Source organism: Corvus hawaiiensis, chromosome 5, assembly GCF_020740725.1.
Source record: "Corvus hawaiiensis isolate bCorHaw1 chromosome 5, bCorHaw1.pri.cur, whole genome shotgun sequence".
In the NCBI taxonomy this organism is placed as follows: Eukaryota; Metazoa; Chordata; class Aves; order Passeriformes; family Corvidae; genus Corvus; species Corvus hawaiiensis.
In genome coordinates, this window is record NC_063217.1 from 49,455,011 (window position 1) to 49,474,887 (window position 19,877).

General features: G+C 38.6%; 1 protein-coding gene across 1 annotated transcript in view; it reads left to right on the forward strand.

Moving 5' to 3' along the window:
• Nucleotides 1-19,877, forward strand: part of LOC125326651 — a 57,013-nt gene that overhangs the window by 20,325 nt on the left and 16,811 nt on the right. The window contains exons 12-15 of the mRNA XM_048305110.1: nt 2,114-2,225; nt 5,790-5,889; nt 15,015-15,054; nt 16,070-16,121. Coding sequence (XP_048161067.1) covers nt 2,114-2,225; nt 5,790-5,889; nt 15,015-15,054; nt 16,070-16,121 — 304 coding nt within the window. The remainder of the gene's footprint in view (nt 1-2,113; nt 2,226-5,789; nt 5,890-15,014; nt 15,055-16,069; nt 16,122-19,877) is intronic.

The following is a 19,877-nucleotide window of genomic DNA, read 5'->3' on the forward strand; positions in this document are numbered from 1 at the left end:
TCAGACCAGACTATGTGAATCTTTTGTTTAATTGAAACAGATTGTAGTGCTGCTGTCTCTGTGACATCTAGAAAAGTAATTCAGCCTGTCTACTGTGCTCTCTTGTGTAATCATCAGAGGAAACCTGATGTGAGGTAGTTGAAGGCTGATTAACCTGGTGTGATAAGTGGCCTCTAGCCCATTAGGCATGCCTGTGGGCAAGTTTTCTGTTTTGAAAATTACAATATACAAAATTACAATAAACAATATATTACAATATACAAAAATATATTTTCCATCTCAAATGTAGTCCTAAACAGCTTAATATGTGGAATTGTTTATTTGACACATCAAAAGATTGGTGTATGTCAGCCCAGACAGAGAATAAGAATTAAGCTGTTCTGATCCCTCTCAAAGAATGCTCTGTCAGTAACTATAACTCTTTAGGAAATGTTAACATCAGTCTTTTTACCAATTTCTGTTCATAAAATCATAGAATCATCAAGGTTGGAAGAGACCTTTAAGATTAGCAAGTTCAACCATCAACCCAGCTCCATCACTGTAATCCCTAAATCACATCACCCAGTGCCAGATCCAGACACCTTTTAAACACCTCCAGGGATGGTGACTCCACCACCTCCCTGGGAAACCTATTCCAATGCCTTACAACCTGAACAGTAAAAAATTTTTTTTCTGATATCCAATCTGTATCTCCCCTGTCTCAGCTTAAGGCCATTTCCTCTGGCCCTCTCACTGCAGGCATAATAGAAGGAGCTGGCCTCATCCTCAGTACACCCTCCTTTCATGTGGTTGTAGAGAATGATGAGGTCCCTCCGGAGCCTCCTTTTCTCCAGGCTAAACAACCCCAGCTCCCTCAGCCATTCCTTATAAAACATGTTTTCTAGACCCTTCACAAGCCTTGCTGCCTTTCTCTGGACATGTTCTAGCACCTCAATATTCTTTTTAAAGTGGGGTGCCCAGAACTGAACACAGGATTTGAGGTGTGGCCTCACCAGTGCTTGAGTACAGAGGGACAATCCCTGCTCTGGTGCTGCTGGCCACACCATTGCTGATACAGGCCAAGATGCCACTGGCCTTCTCGGCCCCCTGGGTACAGCTGGCTCATGTTCAGCTGCCGTCAGCCAGCACCTAGAAGTCCCTTTCTGCCAAATGGCTTTCAGGCCACTCTCACCCAGCCCGTGGCACTACCTGGGGTTGCTGTGACCCAAGTGCAGGAGCCAGCACTTTGCCATACTGAATCAACTTCATGCAGTTGTCCTTAGGCCATTGATCGAGTCGGGCCAGGTCTCTGTGTTTCAAAAGAATATTCTAAGGACGTGATCTTTCAGCTACCCATGTTCCAGTGTGTTCCAAGTTAAGTTCTGCCCAGTAGTCTAATGGCAGCAAGTGCAGAATAAGGTGCACAAATTTAAGGAGCTTCATTTATACAGGTCAAATTAGTTGTTAGCCTAAGAAATTGAGCAGCTTTGGCAGCTTGTAAGATTGCTTCTTTTGCTTCTTTCTTTACTTGTTTATTCATTGTTGAAAGCAGAAGCGATCTGGCAATATGTGTGTGAAGAAGTCTTTTTGAAACAGTCTCTGGTGTCCTTTCATTTTCATTATTCTCTGTTGCATTACTAACACATGAAAGGGCTAAAAATGACCCACAGAATGTATTTTGAACTGTAGTATCTGTAACTGTAATATTTGTAGATAAATAATTTAAAACAACTTGGTACAGACACAGTTTGCAAATTTAGTTACCTTAAATGATGTTGTCTGTCTTAATTTTTTTTATCTCATCGAAAATAAAGGTGGCCTCATTTGTAATGCATGAACACCCTTCCATCTCTTTACAGCAATTAAAAAATTGTGTTTTGTGTTTAAGTCCTGTACATCGTTTTACTCTTTGAGGTACTGTGCTAATATTTATGACAACAATGATATATTAGCAGTGTCTTCAAAACGTTCCACCAATGCAAAACACTTTCATAATCCTAACATAATTGCAATATTTCAACTGATAAAATCTTTTATACAGCTACTTGGCAGAGTTAACTTCTGTGGACCACACAGGGCTTCTTCAGATAATCATTTCAAGATAGTTTACTAATAAAAAAATCATTTGTTGCAGGACTCGTCTTATTTTCAGACAGCTTGGGTATGAAGATTACAGTGCAGTTAACGTACAGGTTTTAGGGTCTGAAGATACATATGGACCTCATGCTAGAAGGAGTATAGATGGTGTAAGTATGCAGTGGAGTGTTCTTAAACTTACACTGACCTCTTTTAATCTTTCCATATTGTTATCTTTTCCACAACTTTAAAGGAAGTCACTATCATCTTGGGAATTTCACCCCTTCATGTTGCAAAGAACTCACTGTCACTACTTAATGTACAAAATTAATACTGACAAGGTCTTTGTAGTATTGGGTCTTCCAGAAGCACTGATATGAAATCTTAGAAAAAATGTTGTACTCTGTTCTGATGTTTTCCATCTAAAGAAATACCTTATTATAAAAACTTCTGCAGCATAGACTTACATTAGATGAAATGCTAAAAGACCACATTATAAATATTGCAATCAGGAAATCTCAGCATTAATGTTGCCTGCACAACTTTAAAATTGTCTGTGAGTACTATTTGAGAAATAATCTTCAACTGTAATTCTGCACTGTATTTTGTGACTGTGTATGTAAGAATATGAATGATGGCCATAGCCACTGCAGCTGTGTTATCCATGGTCTGTTTTCCTAATCTAGAGAATGAAAGTCCTTTTTAAAGGAAAAAAACTGCAAATCATGTCCTCACTTAGATGCACTTTAAATATTTGGACAGTTCAGTTTGTTCCAAAACAGTAGCATTTAATTCTTCTTTGTCAGTGGCAGTCTTGCAAAACTCTTAAGGTACACGTGGCAAAACTCAGCTCTTGAGTTTGTTCTTACGAGTGCCGATGTTTAATAGCCAACAGTTTGTATCTAAAGGAAACAAGAATGTGATGTGGAGAAGGACAGTGAACTTCTTACTAGTGAAATTGAGTGCTCTTAGAAATTGGTCAAGTTATATCTGCAGCTATTCATTTCAGTGAAACTCAGCTTGAGTTTCAATTTCCTTCAAAGCAGCAAGAGTTGCTTCCTGAAGACTGAGCTTTTATGATGTGGTCTTTTTTATTTTAGGACTATAAAACCTGCAATTCTAAGTGTCTTACTGAGTGAAGAATCAAAATTCTGAAACATAGGAACAGATGTTCCAGATGTTCAACTTGTCTGTGTTTTGTTTGTACCAACTCCTTATCATTATGCATTGTAATATATTCTTTAATTAAATTATTATATAGAAAGTTTTGTCTCATTGTACAAAGTGAATAATGAAGAAGAGCAGTTTCTCCTTCCTGATTGTTCAGTTTGCATTGCTTACAGTACATGAAAGACATTTTTTAAATGAAAGAGAGTATTTGTAGTACTTTCTGTATTTCCAGCTTCAGTTCCCAGATCTTATATTAAAAGTAAACAGAGCGTTATCACCATTGTATGTGCTTCTCATACATGCCTGAAACAGGATGGGAGAGCTAAGGCTGAAATACAGGAAAGCGCTCTGTTGCCTTCCCCCTTCACACTTCCTCCAGCATTTTAGAAGAAACTAGCCAGGGGAGCTTTCATCTGGAAAGCAGCCATGGTAGCTTGAGAAAAAGCATTGGCGAATGGAGTTTGCTTTTCCATTTAAAATACAAAGTCATAGAATCCCAGGGAAAGCATTTGTCCATTGGGGCTTCAGGTAGGGATAATGTAGTCCCTTAAATACTCTTTTCCTACCGTGTCTTTCCATGAAAAATTAGAACTGGTTATTTGGGTTACAAATCATAGTGCTCAAAACCAGAGGCATACTGTGCTAAGCAGTATATTAACATGTAAGGAAAATACTTTCTGTTTTGAAAGTTCTACAAAAAGCAAATATGTAGTTGAGTACCAAGACAGGGTAAGTTGAACAATATTTGTAGCTCAGCATAGATGTATGGTGTGGCTGGACTACTTCTTACGCACTTCTGTCAAACTGGTGCAAAGGTTTTCCTTTGTGGCTGTGAAATCACTGTGTATCCCAGCCTTATGTGCACGTGCATACTGTAGTCTGAGCTACTCTGTGGAGTATTGACTGCTCCTGATAACACGAAATCTCCTTGAGAAATAGGAAAGGGTGGCAAGCACTGTGTCTCTGAGTATGTCTACCTAAGGGTACTTAAACATAATTGCTTCCCCTTTATTTTTTTTAATCATTGCTGTACCTCAGAGTACCTCTGTGTGTATATGCCACTAGAATTGGGAGTAGAGAAAAATAATCTTTCAGCTTCATGAATGTTTAGGGCATTGGATTAAACATAATAAAACAAGAAGGCCCCTCATTTTTGAATTTCAGCTGATCACCAGCTAAAAAGTAGGAAGTTTCCTTCCCTTGGTATAACCTGATACGAGTGATCCTCTTCCTGCAGGGGTTTTGTCATGTATTTGAGTTGGAATAGAGGATTTAGTAGTCTGTTATCATGATGGTCTCTTTAGAATACCGAAAGCTACCAAATTTAAAAGAATTCATTAGACAGGGCATTTAGAGATTTTTTGAAGTGCTCTGAGCTCTATAGAATAACAAAACAAAACCCCCCCACCCAACTGTAGGTATTTTTTTCATGCTTTCATGAAACACTTCCTTTCCTGTTGACATAAAGAAAGGATATAAACACTGGAAGAAATCTCCCAGTATCTTGTAGTCAAGCTTGTCCTCTTTTAAATTTTATATTGATGTAAGTAAACCAAGAATTTCATATAAGGTTACCAAAGAATTTTCAGAAACTTAATGTACATTAACCAAAAAAAAAGAAAAGCTGAATTCCAGAGAGAAGAAATGCTCTGCTGCAGAGCTCCGTACTAACAGAGTAGTGCTGTGTGAGAAACTCCTGACAAGTAGGTTTTGATACCTTGTGCAGTCCCATTTTGTATGTACTTGCACTTGTGCTTTAGGACAAGTAAGAGACACTCAGAGACAGACTTTTATTGTGAGTATGTTTCACATATTTGAAGATTCAAAGGCAGAGCAAAAATAGTTCCTATTGGTGCTTGCAAATTCTGGAATAAATAGTCTTTACTCTCAGTAAGACCTAATGCTTGCTCTGAGGCTTTCACTCAGTGTATTGATTCCAGTGTATTGATCCTTCAGTGGCTGAAAATACAATTTTTCGAGAAGTAAAATTTTAAGTGAGAGACAGTGCTTATCTGCAACGACAGGTGTTCTGACTAGAGTATGGAGCACAGTACTGATTTGGTTTACCTTTAGAGGGAGCATCTGCTCTTCTCTTTGGAAATGTGGTGGTTTTTACAAGTTCTGTTCTTACATTTATCTCCCAAGGATTAGGTTTGAATTCTTTTCTGTGGGCAGATCTGCTTCCTTCTTGATGCTAAGAGAAGTGAACCTGGCTCTCTAACTTGGCCCCAGAGTACACTCAGTGCACTTAGAATAAGAGCAAAGTTTGTTTGCCAGTTCCACTGAGAGTGAAGCCAAGTATTTGGTATTGTTAGTTACAGTACTTGATTCTTGGAGACTGCTGGAGAAAAGGCACATTGCCTTAGTGATTTGAGATACCCAATCACTGATTCCATGGTAGCAAAATAAAGATAATGAAAAGTTAACAGCAAATCACAGTGATGGTGGATAAAAATTCACCAAATTATTTAACTTGAATGCTGAGCTACAGTTACTTTTCAGTTTTGTAAATTTAACCGATGTTCTGCATCTAAGCTGATCTAATTTTAACCTTTTTGAAGCAGGGTCCTCGGGAGGCTGTTATTTGGCTTGCTGTACACCATAAACAAAGAGAAGCTGTAGAAATCTTCTCTAGAGAGATTGCACCAGCTGGAACTGGCATGGGTAAATACTCATATCATCTTTTAAAAATTTTAAAGTTGCTTTTTCTTTTTGTTCTCTGGAGTCTGAAGGTGTTGGTTTTATTAGGGGTTCAGTTTTTTCCTTTTACCACTGATCATTGGAGAATGAAAAAGTGAAAAATCTGCACTACATGGTTTGGGTAGAGTATGAGTAGAATTGAAATTGAGTTACTGTTACACATGAACATCTGTGCCTTGAGGTGGCTGGCACACTTTCAGTTCTTGTTATGAGGGCTTTCAGTGATGAAACAAATACTTTCCTATGTGGAATCGGGTTAGGCAGTCTGTGTGGATGATGATTGGGGTGCTAGGTTTGTTTCCTAAAGGAACAGTTTAAGCTTTTTAGAACATCCTCTAGCAGTTTTTCTCCAAAAAAAAAAAAAAAAATCTCTTTCAAATTACAGAACTGCTGCTAATAAGCAGCAATGGGAAAGAGGCTATTTCTGGAATCATCTGAGGCCTTTGGTGATAAATAGCACTTTTCCTTGCCAGGTACAGGGCTGCAAAAAGGTTTTTGGCCCCTGTGACATAAATGATTAGTGTCAGAGGGTATCAGAGCTGTTTACTGACATGCTTCCAGGTGCTTGAACAACCACATAGTCGTTCTTTTTTTTAATTTGTGGAAGATGTACTGGCACTGCTTCATACAGTCACTTCTTTCTGTTGCTGTTGTGTGGTAAATTTCTCTATTACCTGCACCCATAAACTCTTGCGTAAGCCGAGAAGGGTCAGATTTGGGATATAAGTGCTTAGTAGGCTATTTGTTGATGTGGAATATGTGTAAAGCAGTGATTTAGAGAATCTTTTTAATTTTCTTTCTTCAGTGAGATTTAGAATTTTGCAACACCGCCAAACAGTAATTAGTGTTGTACTAGTAACTGCATCAGCTTAACGATGCTTAGTTTCTGACAGTAGTGTAGACTTCCAGACCTTGCTGTGAAGAGCAGAACAAAGAATTCTTGATGCTTAATTGTCTTAAAACTGGCAGCTCCACAGACAAGACTTGTAGAGATGGGTAAGTGATCTTGGGAACAGAAGCCAGACCTAAGACTGTTGAGATTGTTGTCGTCCTAGGTGAATTCTCCTGTAACAGCACCTGGTGTTCTTTTCCCTCCCCCATTTCCCTCAGCTGTTCCCCTCCTCTCTATTTCAGTGGGACATTTTTGCAAATGATTACAACTCTCCAAAGTGTCACAGCTTCAGTGAGAGGCAGAGCAAGCCCTATGGCAGTTTGGTCACCCTCGTGGGAGGATCAGAGCGTCCACAGGCAGAGAACCCAGAACTTGAGCCTTGTGTGCCCTCTGTGTAAGTGCTCTGGGCAGTGAGCACCTGAGGTCCCATTCTGTACAGTGCTGCACCACTTTTTCTCACTGGGCACTGAATAAAAATTGCTGTGGCTGCTCTCTCTTACATGGATAGAGCATGCCTATCGAATGTGGTTTTGTGCTGCCCACGTGGATCTGTGTGATGTAGCCTCATGTGGCTTTGTTCTGCCAGAATGGTGGCAGTTGTGGGGATACACACCAAGTGAGATTTTAAGCATGAGTGGCTTTTCCTGATGAAAATCCTTTAAACAATGAAGTCCTCTGTTTCAAAGATTGCCAGCTTGGTCATGCCCCTCCCAACTCTCCTACATTAGCTCACTTCCAGGAGGTGAAATAGTGACTATGAGAGTCATTGCAAATAACCCTTCTTTCTTGTTTTGCATATTCTTTTAATGAAGAACTGGGGAAAAGCAGGAACAAATTACAAATCCTTCATAGTGGACACCAGGGAGGAAGGAGAAGTTGTTGATTTGCAGGGTGATGTCACCTGAACTGAAACACTTCATTCTGTTATTTTGGGACATTTAAGAGTGACCTTTAAAAAACAAAGTACACTTTCAGATCTGTACTGGACAAAAAGGAAAAAAGAAAAAAAAGGGAAATATTTTCTCTTCTGGCTGAACTGTATCTAGTGGTTGTGGAGTACTGTTTTTAACAGTATTTATTTATTCTTCTTTCCCCTCAGTAGCAGTTTGGTGTTTGTTACTCTTAAGTGATGTGTAGGCAGTTGTACAGATAATAATCCTCACGTATAGCAGCTTTCATCCAAGAATCTTTAGCAAGCTGTATGAAGATGATCAGCTAAGCTTTCTAACATCTAGTAACACTGGAAACTATTCTGTCTGCTTTACAGATGGTTTCCTGAGATAGTGCAAGAAAGCATGACCACAAAAGAATGTGAATCAAGAGTCCTTGGTTCTGCTTTCCCTGTAAGAAATGCTGAAGAGCAACTCCACCAGTATTTAAGGGGACCAAGCTTAAATTTGGCTAAAATTTAGGAATGGGGAGTAGAGGAGAAGAGAGATTGAGAAAAGAGGTTTGATGGTTCAGAATAAGGGTGGAGAGTCACAAGAGCTCCTGCTGCATCTTTTGTAGTGAAATCCAGGAGCACTGTCACTTCTGGTGTTTCATCAGGTGGTTTTAGCCTGCTAGTCACTACTTGAGGAGCTGTGAGCTGGAGTTCATAGGTAGTTTTATTTTGGCAATACCATAACATGAAAATTAGTAATTGTAGGTAAAATAGATTAATGTCTTTAGTAATCAGTACTAAAAGCCTAGTTTTGGTGTTTCTCACTTAGGCTAAATTTAAATCACTTGAGTCAAAATTTTTTACCTATTTTCCTGATAACTTTTTGAGGGAATTTTCAGTTGTGGTTTTTCAGACTTCGCAGGGAGCAACAGTAAAATGAAAATAAATTCTTCCTGTGATTAAAAAGCACATCACAATAATTTTGTTGAGGAGTAATCTTCATAATTCTTCACTTCAGAGACTTAAAACTTCGGATGTTAGGTCTTGAGTTATCAGATGTGCTTTTTAGTGAATTTGGAGTCTTAATGTCAGTATTTAATAACTTCTGACTTACTTTGCAGCATATGATCTTTGGATATGATACAGGTTTTGGGCATTTGTATATGTCAAGGCTAATAAAACTTAGATCTCATAAAAGGAGAGCATTGTATATTGTATAGCTTCTGATCAATTTGAGAATGCTGATTCTTCCCCGCTCCTGTCCACATCAGTAGAAAGACAACCATCTAAAGGCATTGTGCTGATCTGAAATTCCCAATTTCTTACGAAATCTCATCCTCTGTGTAAAACGAAGGAATGCTATCTATATGTTGAAGTGGGCTGAAGCCTCTGTGTGTTTGTGCTCTGCAATATAGACAAGGACCTGTTAGACCTGCAAGAGAGAATTTTGAGACTGTTGCATTTTTTAAGAAGCTTCCATAGTCAACAGTGAATGACTGAGATTTTCTTAGTTATTCCCTGACTTCTTTTCATAATGCTTTTTAAATTTCCATTGTTTTTGTTGAAGACCAGCGGGACACATTAGTGTACTTTCACAGAAATTGTTTTTAAGTATTATTAAAACTGCAGATGAGACTCTTAAGCCCAGAGAAGAATTTGAAGTTACTGTAAATAGACGTGCCATGTTGGAGAGCGATTTGTTGTTTATTTTCTGTTTGGAATGGAAGACATTTACTGTAAACTTCTGTTGAGTATGGTATTTAGTTCACAAGTTCAAACAATCAGTTTTCATTTGGATTATGCTGTTCTGATGAACTTAAAGGGATACATACTATTAAAAAAAAGCCCAAACATACCTTATCCCATCTTTTAATACTTTTTTACAATTAATACTTGAGTTTAACCTTTTAATTATTTAATTTATTCTTTCTGTTTAGTCCTCAGTAGTCTGAAAGTTGATAATAACCAGGGTTTTTTTTAGCAGCAACCAGCAAGTTTGCTTGGCTTTATGCATGTTGGTCTCCTGAAAAAAAGAATAATTTTCAGTCTGTACTGTTCAGTCCTAATAGTGGGGTCTTCACAGCTATTTTTCTGTTCTGTAAAGTGAGATTCCTGTGCTTGGCACTGGAGAATCCTGGACACACAGACTCAAATTTTTAAATCTGTAGTAGGCTATGGGAGTTCAGTGCAGTTCTGCAATGTTCAGTTCATAGCAGTTCACCCTCACTTCATAAAAGCTAGCAATCACAGGCCTGGTTTGTATTATTCAGTGAAAATATCTTCATTATGTACAGTCCAGTCAGCCAAATGGTTAGAATTTAAATACTTTCTGTTGATTTAGTATATTTATATTGTCTTCTTTAATTCAGATACTTTATTGTGAATGAAATGCGGCATAGAAGAGGCTCAAGAAGAGCCTTTACTGTGGGAATCTGGCGTTCATAGTTTAGTGAGGGTTCAGTAGCTAAGAAATATTTTACTAATAGCTGAAATCATGTGCTGACCCTTATTTCACATTAAAATGACCGGAGTTTGACACTAAGATGACAGCTGGTTAATACAACTTGAGATTTTAAAGTGCTTGAGTATATATAAATATTTTGACTGATGTCCTAACTGTGTTGGAAGATGCTTTTAGAAATGTCCTTGTTGTAGCAGTTTACTGCAGTCCCCATTTTTTTGAGAATAATACTGCAGAAGATAAACTATCTGCTGTTTTCAGAAGACATAGATAGAATAATTAAGAACATACAGTTGACCTCTGTAAAAAAAAAAAAGGTTGTATGCATTTTGTGCTGGTGCTCAACCATATTGTAAGAACTGCTGAGTATAAAACCTCAGTTTTGTAAAAGGTCAATAGAGATTTCATATTTCTCTAGTTCGATCACTTTAGAAAAATAATGCTTGACAAGTGGACTACTTTGTCTGTTTTTTATATATAAATACATGAATCATTCCTTAGAATATGCAGTAAATACATTAATAACCTATTGGTTGAGCTAATTCAGTCACTGGAAATGTAAGGGTCAAAAGCTGAAAGTTGTTCAGCAAGAAACATCACTGTATCTTGAAATTCTGTGAAACGTCAAAAAAACCTTAAAGTTTTATTAAACTTACAGTGCTTAAAGCTTTTTAGATTTCAAGTAGTTGGAGCATTTTCATGCTTTTTTTACTCCAAAACATTTTACAAAATGCTTCATGCAGTCTAGCATCCTTCGTATGTTGCATAATGGTTTATTCTGTTGAAAAATACACAGAATTGTACAGAAGTTTGGGGTTTTTTTAACAGAAGTCGATTAAAGAAGTATTAATCCAAAAGTGGGTGTGACCATTCAAGTAGGATTGGGATAGGACAGAGGGAGTATTAAGGAGGCAACACATCAGGCTTTTCCACCATCTGTAAATCCAGTGGGGAATAATGAGAGCTGGAAGGAGTGAAGCTTGTTTTGGTGGAAATTTGCATCTCATAGGTTGATTGCAAGTTCCAGCCAGAGTTCTTTCTGCTGTGGGGCATTTTACAGAGTGTGGTATATATGACATAGATTATAATGTATTAGAACATGGTGGTTCTGCATACTGAAATAGGTGCTGATTTTATGCATCTTTTGCTGGGGCTGGTTTTCAGTGGATCCATTCCCTGAATTGCCCCAACTGAGAGCAACATTGGTTTTCCCAAGTAGTCTTTTGTTTGCTAGCTACCTCTGTTCATGAAATTTATCAGAAACTTCCTGTCTTTTCCAGTGTATCATACGTGATTTTTAGAAGAGTTTTTATTTGCAAGTCCATCCACAGATGGGTTTTATAGCGTGAGAAAATAAAAAAGATCAAGAGGCAGCTGGAGAGATAAAACATACCTGGGTAACCAGGAACAGTCAAGCTGTTGTAGCAAGGAGGTGTATCCTGACTGGGCTTCTCCTTGTATTATTTACATGGATATCTGTAACTACATCTCTGCTCACAGGGGAGTGCCAGTCATGGGATGTTAGTGTTCTTTGGTTTTCTTGAGATTCCTCTCCATCCTTCCGATTTGGATCAAATTTGCCATTGGACCCAAAATTTGGGAGTCTGCAGGTGTGCTGGCAGAATCATGGGCACCAAGGAAGAAAACCTGACAAATAATTAATTATATGTACATGTATATACAGAGGATGATGGTTTGTTTTTCGTAAGATACTTGGGCTGAAAATGAGTAAGACTTAAAGAAGCCTAGAGGAAGGAGTCATAAAATGAAAAGACAGTATAAGACTGTGTGAAGAATTGTGCAGGTTAACCAAGGAAAAGCACTTTCTAACTATTTATTTATTTATTTATTTATTTAATAGAGTAAATGTAGATTTAAACCTTTAAACACAGAATCTAAAGGAATCTAGCTTGGTCACCTAGAAAGGAGTAGATTTACAAGTCTTGGTGCCTGAAGTTTTTCCAACCATGTCATATATGTGGGAGTTAATAAAAACGGGAAATCCAGTGGTGTAATCCCCAGTGCTCACTGGTTTTAAATGCCCAGCCGTCTGGAGAATTTGTAGTTCTCAGGCTCGGTCCCCAGACACTGTGAGGAAATGGAAGGCTTTTGGATCAAATGCTTGACTCAAAGTAAGTGTCATGATGCGCAGTGTGATGATTACATGAGACAAATACTGTACCTGCAGATGAACAGGAGCAGGGTATAGATGCACTGAAAGGAAGGTCTCCCATCTAAAGGTAATCACTACTTTTTGCAGTGCATCAGTTTTATGCCATCCTGATGCACAGAAGCTGGCAGAGAGTGGTGGTGAGTTCATTAGCTTGGAATGAAGCAACTTGTTCCAGAGGTTCGCTGGTAGCAGGTGAGACAATACTTTTATCTGCCTTGAGGCACTGAGGAATGGAGCTCTGATGACAAAAAAAGGTTGTGTGACGTTTCTGGGAAAGGAGATCAAGAGCTTCAATTTAGCTGAGAATCTTAGCAATTTGAGACTGCAGCCTGATTGATATTCTCTACAAGCATGACAAATTGTTTGTGTCACTGTAAATAAAGATAAGTCTTCCAGAAAGGAGGGAGAGCATCTGTACAGATATTTAAGCAAGCAGTGCAACATAAGCATAAAGTACAGCATGAGGAGATACTTCTATAGGAAGTTTTCTTGGGACAATGGTTGATCCAAGGAGATCATAATTTAATTAGCAGAAGGTAGGTCTGGCCACAGTGACAGGTTCACTATTACCTGGGTGTACTACACCTTCCATTGCCTTCTTTTGGTTTACTGGAGAGATGTAATAGGAATCTGAGCTGTGGGTTGAGGTGAGGTGTAGTGCTCTTGTGCTGTTTACAGAATTAACAAACTGGTTGTGGCTTACAATCAGTGATTTAAGATTTCCTTTGTCTTCTCTGCCTGAAGCCTAACTAGGAATTTCATATGGATAAAAATTAAATTGGACTTAAAAGTGCTTCCACCTTATTTATATTCACATAAACAATAATCATAACATAAACAATAATGTTGCAACTGGGATATCTGTGTAGCTTTGCTCTGCAGTTGCAGGGACAGTTGTAGTACCTCCAAAGACAGATCTGCTGTTACAGTAGCTTGTGCTGGAGAGCCTTGAAAGACGAGCAGTAGCAAGCAGCACTAGAAGGTTATCTCAGCCTTGAGGTGTGAGCAGTTGTTGCTCTTACTTTGATTGTTTTCTTGTCAATGTTGAGAACTACTTCGTTGTAGGAGCCAAGAACCATTGTGTGAAAGCAGGCGAGTGAAGAGCTTGCTTTCAGAGCTTTCAGGACGTTGAAATTGATGTTGTATAAATAAAATCTGGTATCCTTAATGAGCAGTTCAGCTGCCTAGCAGGAAGTGACCCATATGACAATCCACAGATAATTTAACTAGCTTTATGGACCTAGATTTTCAACATGACCTTACTATATCCACCCTCCTTCCCCAGCAACCTAAATAAACAAACTAGGCACATAACTCAATAAAATCACTGCAGCTGGTTTTGTTGCTGAGTGGCAGTTCTGCTTGAATGAATGCACAGGTAAGATGTATAGGGCTGAAACCTCACTGGATCATTTAAAATTGTGTAATGCTCATGTAAGGGATTCTTTCATATTCTGTCTACCACCACATTTTTTTAGCAGTACTTAGTGAATAGGGAGGTAATTATTTCTGGTACTGTTTCTTTTGAAGGCATTTTTTTTCCCCTTTACTATCAAACATCAGACTTTTTTTGGGAAGTTGTTTCTGATGAGCATGAATATAGGAAGGCTCTGTAATCTCTGCTGCCACTGGTATGTGTCCACACTGACAAGGCACTGAATCCAAGCTAGAACAGCCTGCTCTGGAGTAGAGGTTATTACTGTTAGCTTTAGTATCACAACAGCACGGTTACATGGCTTTTAGTTTGCTTGGAGCACAAACAGAGGAAATTCACACCTGGAGAAAGCATGAAGCCCATTTTAGCCAGAATTAATTTGGCCGAATATACTATGTGGGCAGCTTTCCACAGCACTTGTTTTTAAGAGACTGCTTAATGTAATTGTTAATTAATTCTTAGGCTGATTTAAAATATTTATTTTACTGTTTCTTTCCCCTGCAATACTGTTTGGAGCTGCATCATGTATTCGTTCCTGCTGTCCATGCCAGAAAGAAGGGTGAGAAGCTATGCTCAGGATGAGGAGAGCAGAGCTGTTTCTTTCAGAAATACGGACCTGGCAGATGGCTTTAATGATAGTAGAGCCTGGCAAGCTGATATTACAGTGCTGACTTACCACAGATCTGGGCTCATGCTAGTGCCTTAAGCCCCTAAATTACCTATGTATCACAGAGAGGGAATGGGATCTCCAGTACCCAGCACCTTAAAAAAGCAAAGTTGGTTTAAACGCTACAGAGAATGATTCAAATAAAAGTTAATCTAAACAAGCAAAGTTATATTAAACAAATGTTAAAAGAAACTATGGTCCATCAGAATTGTTTCTCTGCTCTCTTTGAAAGTAAATAAAACAAGAATGACAAAAAAACTAAAGCTAAGTTCTTTTTCTATCAAATGTATTACCTCACTGGCATTAATATATAAAATATTTTGAAGAAGTTTCTAAAGATTTAGTTCATGCTTTGCACATTTAAATTCTTTTTGGTTAAAATTCACAGTTACGTGTTTTGCCTTTTAACTTGTATAAAATGTTCAGTTTTGTTAATTTATGAGAATATATGTAATTTTATGGAGATTTCCCTGCATTTATTAAAAATGGATCAATTCAAGCTTTGATAAGCTGCGAGCTCTGATGTGTTTTGAAGATGGCTTTAACCATTCTTTTGTGAATTTAATTTCCTTTTCCAGCCCCTGGCCTCACTGGAATTGTTGGAGGGCGCCCCAAAGTGTAAGTTAACTCCTGATCGTTAACTTGTTGTAATGTGTGATGATAATGTTCCTACCAATCACCATCACAAGCTTCCCCAGCTTGGGACAGCAACCACAGAAGCAGCTAAATCTTCCTGTGTCACACTATGCTTAATAACTGGTAACAAGAAAATAGTGAGTGCTATACGATATGCATGCAAATAGTAAAATCCTTTATTGAATTAAATGTGACTTATGTGAGTCTCTGATCAGCTCATGGCAATGTCTTTGCTTAATGAGCTGTAGGGAAAACTTGAAGTGGGACTTCATGGCAAGGCAGTAGCTCGACCATGTTAATACATGCAAATTTCCGCACCAGTTTTCTCCTGTAGTTGTTAGTTTAGAATATGGGCCCACCAAATTTACATCTATATGAGCTCACTTCACCTAGAAATGTAAGGTCAAATGTCAGAACATCCCACAAAATGGTAGCATGAAACCATTTCATGACTGAGCTGAACATAATAATGTTGAGCATATTTAAAAAAAAAAATCCTGGCTTGATTCAATTTTTTTCTAGATATGGCTAAAATCTTGTGGTACTTTATATCCTCACCTTTTCATCCTTATTCATCTAAAACTTTCTGTCATTAAGCAAATACTGCACACAAAGATGGGAGAAGAACCTGTGGCTGTATTTCCAGTAGCCCTGTGTAGCTGGCCTAGGTAATGTGGGGCTGCTGGCAGTGTAGTAGACTTCCATGTCATGAAGCACATCCTTTGTCAAGAAAACATTTTTGCTATTTTGGCTACCTCTCCTCAGTAAAATTTTCTTGAATTTTTTGAACAAAGTCTTACATTCTTAATAATGGAATTTAAAGGAGTTTTTACATTTCTCAGGCTTTCCAAAGTCGTTTGAAAAACCATTGCTAGTCGTGGTTGAATGGCTTTAATTTCCCAAGTGTTTGGTGTATGAATAGTCCAAAGGTGTATGATCTGCCAGTTTCATTAATTTCTAGTTAAATGCATTTATGCTGCTTGTTTTGTGTGTCTAGGTCTCCAGTTTTGAAGCCATTTTTCTTCTATTATCCCAAAAGCAATGTTCAGGTAAGACCTACTGCTTAAAGTCTGTGTTCTGTTTTCTTTGAAGTAATTTGAAAAATTCTGCTGATTCTGGCATTTTTTGGTGACTGAGTTATAAAACTGCCAAGTAGTATGGTGACTTTGATTAAAAAATATTTCCTCAGAGACTAATGTTACTCACACTGAATGTTTTGCAACAGTTGAACTTGCCAACCTTTCATTTTAATTGCTGCTAATTTTGAAATATCTTACATCAAAACTGAACTTCTCTTTTCAGGTTCCTGGAATTGCAGGTTTGAATTATTTTTACTGCATTTGCAGAGAGTACTTAAGAAAATTGTAGACTTGTTTGAAGGTTAATGGAGTCTCTTTAACGAGTGGGCAGTTGGGTGTTCAGAGAGTGGAACATTAATCTTCTGAACTTGGACACATCTTCTGAGTTTTTGAGGAGTGATGTATTTTGTGTTACTACTGGGAATAAATATTAAAATCAATGAATTTCCTCTGATTCAACAGGTTTTACCTTAACAGAGTTGGGCTTTTTCCTTCCAGGTACCCTGTCTGTGAAAATAGAAGTAGTGATTTCTGTTCTTGCCTGTATTACAAGAACGGAAATGATGAAAGCCTGTGCCACTATTGTGCTGACTATCATGGAGGAGCCTGAGACTCTGTGGCCCTATTCAGTTCATAGCAATAGGTTATTTCAGTTCAAGAACTAACAGTTCAGATGTCAAGGCAGCCCTAGGTGAGAAATTACAGTGTAAGATGACATGTTCAATTTAGAGCCTACTTCTTCTCTGTGATGCGTGTACCCCTGTCTAGTTTGAAATTTTCAAGATGAAGAAACTGGTTTTGCTGAAACCATAAAATGTTTGGATTTATAAATATTGGTCTCTGCTCTACTGAGTGCCATCAGATATTTAATTTATCCTTTGAAGACTGCAGACAAAACTTCATATATACCCTTCTTTTTCCAAGGTCTTCAAGTAGCTTGTAACTGTTGCATTCCTCTCATGCCAAGGCATTCTAATACTGAGTAAGAGCCTTCTCACTCATCCACCATCAAGAAAGTGGCCAAAGGCCAGATTTTTGGTCTGTCTTAGGCCACAGGGGTTGTGACAGCTTTCTGCTTAGGGTGGCACAAGGAAGCTCTGGGAGCACAGGCAGCAAGTGAAAAGGTGGGCAAGGGGGAACAAACAAAACAACTGAATCAGAAAGGGACTGTTTAGTTTTCATTCTTTAACGCTCATACAGTGCTTAGCACAACCAAGCCCTATTCTTTAAGTAGTATTCTTCATTAATGGAAAATATTTTAATTTCACAACTTTACAGACAAGGTGCCATTTAGTTATTAAATCTAAGTTAATTATAAACTCTGCACAGTGGAAAAGCATTTTAAAAAAACCTACCTTTCTTGTTGCCTAAGAATACTTACTTTTATCATCACTTACATTTTGCTTTATACAAATGGCTTGTCTTTGCCAAGTTTAGCGTGAAATTATTATCTTTATGGAAGCTTAGCCTACCACTGTTTTGTTCATCAAATGAAATATCAACTTACTAATTAGCACTGTGTTACAGACTTGTAAAATGCTGAGATTAAACAGTAACCTAATTTAACAAGGAAAGAAAGCAGTGTCTCACTCTTGTCAGTACAGAAAATCAAAGTCCTTGCTCTGTGTAACTAATTGGATAAGTGTGCACTGATATGTTGTCAGCAAAATGTAGTGTGTCACTGTTGTCCTCCAGTAGTACTGAGGGTGAAATGTGGCGTGATTCAAGTCCTTGATTCCAAATTCAGCCATGTTTTAAAAACTACTGTTCAGTAAGAGATTACAGAGTAAGTAAGTATGAATTAACTGATTTTCTAAACTAGAAGTTCAGTTACAAAGAGTGTAGTTGCTCTAGGTCAGCATTTGACCTAAAACTAAAAAAATTCCATAAGCAGATTTTGAGTTATGTTAACATTTCCACAATGGCTTCTTTTGTTTTGTGTTTGATAACACCTTGCTGGGTGTCAGTTTGGATTCAATGTCTTGTTTGTTGTTTCCACTGCTTTTATGCAATTGTACAGATTTTATCATAGATCACCAGTGGTTTTACAGTTCAAATAGTAGTTGTTTTCCATGTGTGCTTTGAAGGTAACCTGAAACTTTTATGTAGGGAGAAATTGCAGCAAACCTACTGAAGGCGAGTCTCTATGAGTTATTCTTCAAGGGCAATTATAAGAAAGTGCTGAGTAGAGTTATTTTGCATTTGCTGACAACTGAGCACTGATAACTGCTGCAGCTAATTTGGTTTATATTGTTTTGTTCCTCAAGTTTAACCTGATTGCATCTGAATCTTTCATACTGGGAGTCCTCCAGTAGAGATGAAATGGATGTCATTCACTTCAATCCCACTTCCTCATGTCAGTGGTCCCACAGGTAAAACTGAAGGGTACCCTGCCGTGTGTACTTTCTACATCCTTCCTCTTGATCAAGGGGATCAAGGCTTACTGTTAAAAGCTGAGATACTGGTCCATATATATATATGGGGGAGAAAGACCGGGTTTTTTGGTTTTCATACTGTTGGAGGTGTTGAGCCACTTGATTCACGGCTGGTGCCTCTTTGTCTCTCCAGGTCATTGCTGCCAGTCAGTTAGGATACAGTGATGATGTGCTGCATACAAATTGCTGACCTGTGGGTCACAGGAATTGGGCTTCATTTGGATCTGTGGGTAGTTGCACGTTAGTCAGGTCATAATAAATCACTTCTAGCGTGGCTAATGCCTTCAAGAACCGGATACCTCTCTGCATTGTGGTCTTCTTCTCTGGGTAACATACAACATTTTCGTTGGAAGGATACCTTTCCTTCAGGCTTAACAGGAGTCATCTTCAGGGGCTGAGGACCTAGACCCCTTTTTCAAGTCCAGTTGTCAATGGCCCCTTCCCTAGAAAGTCATCTTAGCTACTTGGCTTCCCTACTGTCTAATTACAGGCTACTAGCTCATTATCCCAGCATCATAGCAGCCAGGTGATTATGTGCTGACCTGGACAACAGGTGATATATTTTTGCATATCCCACAGCTTATTCAGAGATACCTATCTTGCGCTGCCTCTTTCTCCTGTTCTTGTGATGGCCCTGCTGCATCCACCTTTACAAGCTGAGTTTTGTGTCCGTTTCTTGTGTACAGGAGTGACTGATAATTAGGAGGTGCTCTCATTCCTCTGCAGTGCCTGTCGCCAGGGTTGGAGTAGCTGCAGGGGTTTTGTCATTGGATCCAGAGACCTTCTTTTCCCCTTGAGAAGAATAGTGTCAAACAGAGCTCGGTAGGCCTGGGCCAGGACATTGCAGTGATTTGTGTCTCTCTGGGATTGCCAAGGTGGCAGTATACTTTTTCCAAATATTTTACTAGTTCTTCTGGATTCTGCACTTGTTCAAGGGTGAAGTTCCAAAATGCGAGCTGCTCACAGTCCTTGCCCATACTGCCCCATGCACCCTGCCACTCTTAATGATCCAACCTCAGGGCAGTTCATACATAAAATCTGAAGGGGTTGGAATAGACCTTAAAGATCATCTCGCCCCAGCCTTCACTGCCATGGGCAGGGATACCTCCCACTAGACCAGGTTGCTCAAGGCCTTAACCAACCTAGCTTTGAACACCTCCAGGGATGGGGCATCACGAACTTCCCTGGGCAGGTTGTTCCAGTGTCTTACCATCCTCGCAGTGAAAAACTTCCTCCTAATATCGAACCTAAATTTCCCCTTTTTTCAATTTGAACCCATTACCCTTGTCCT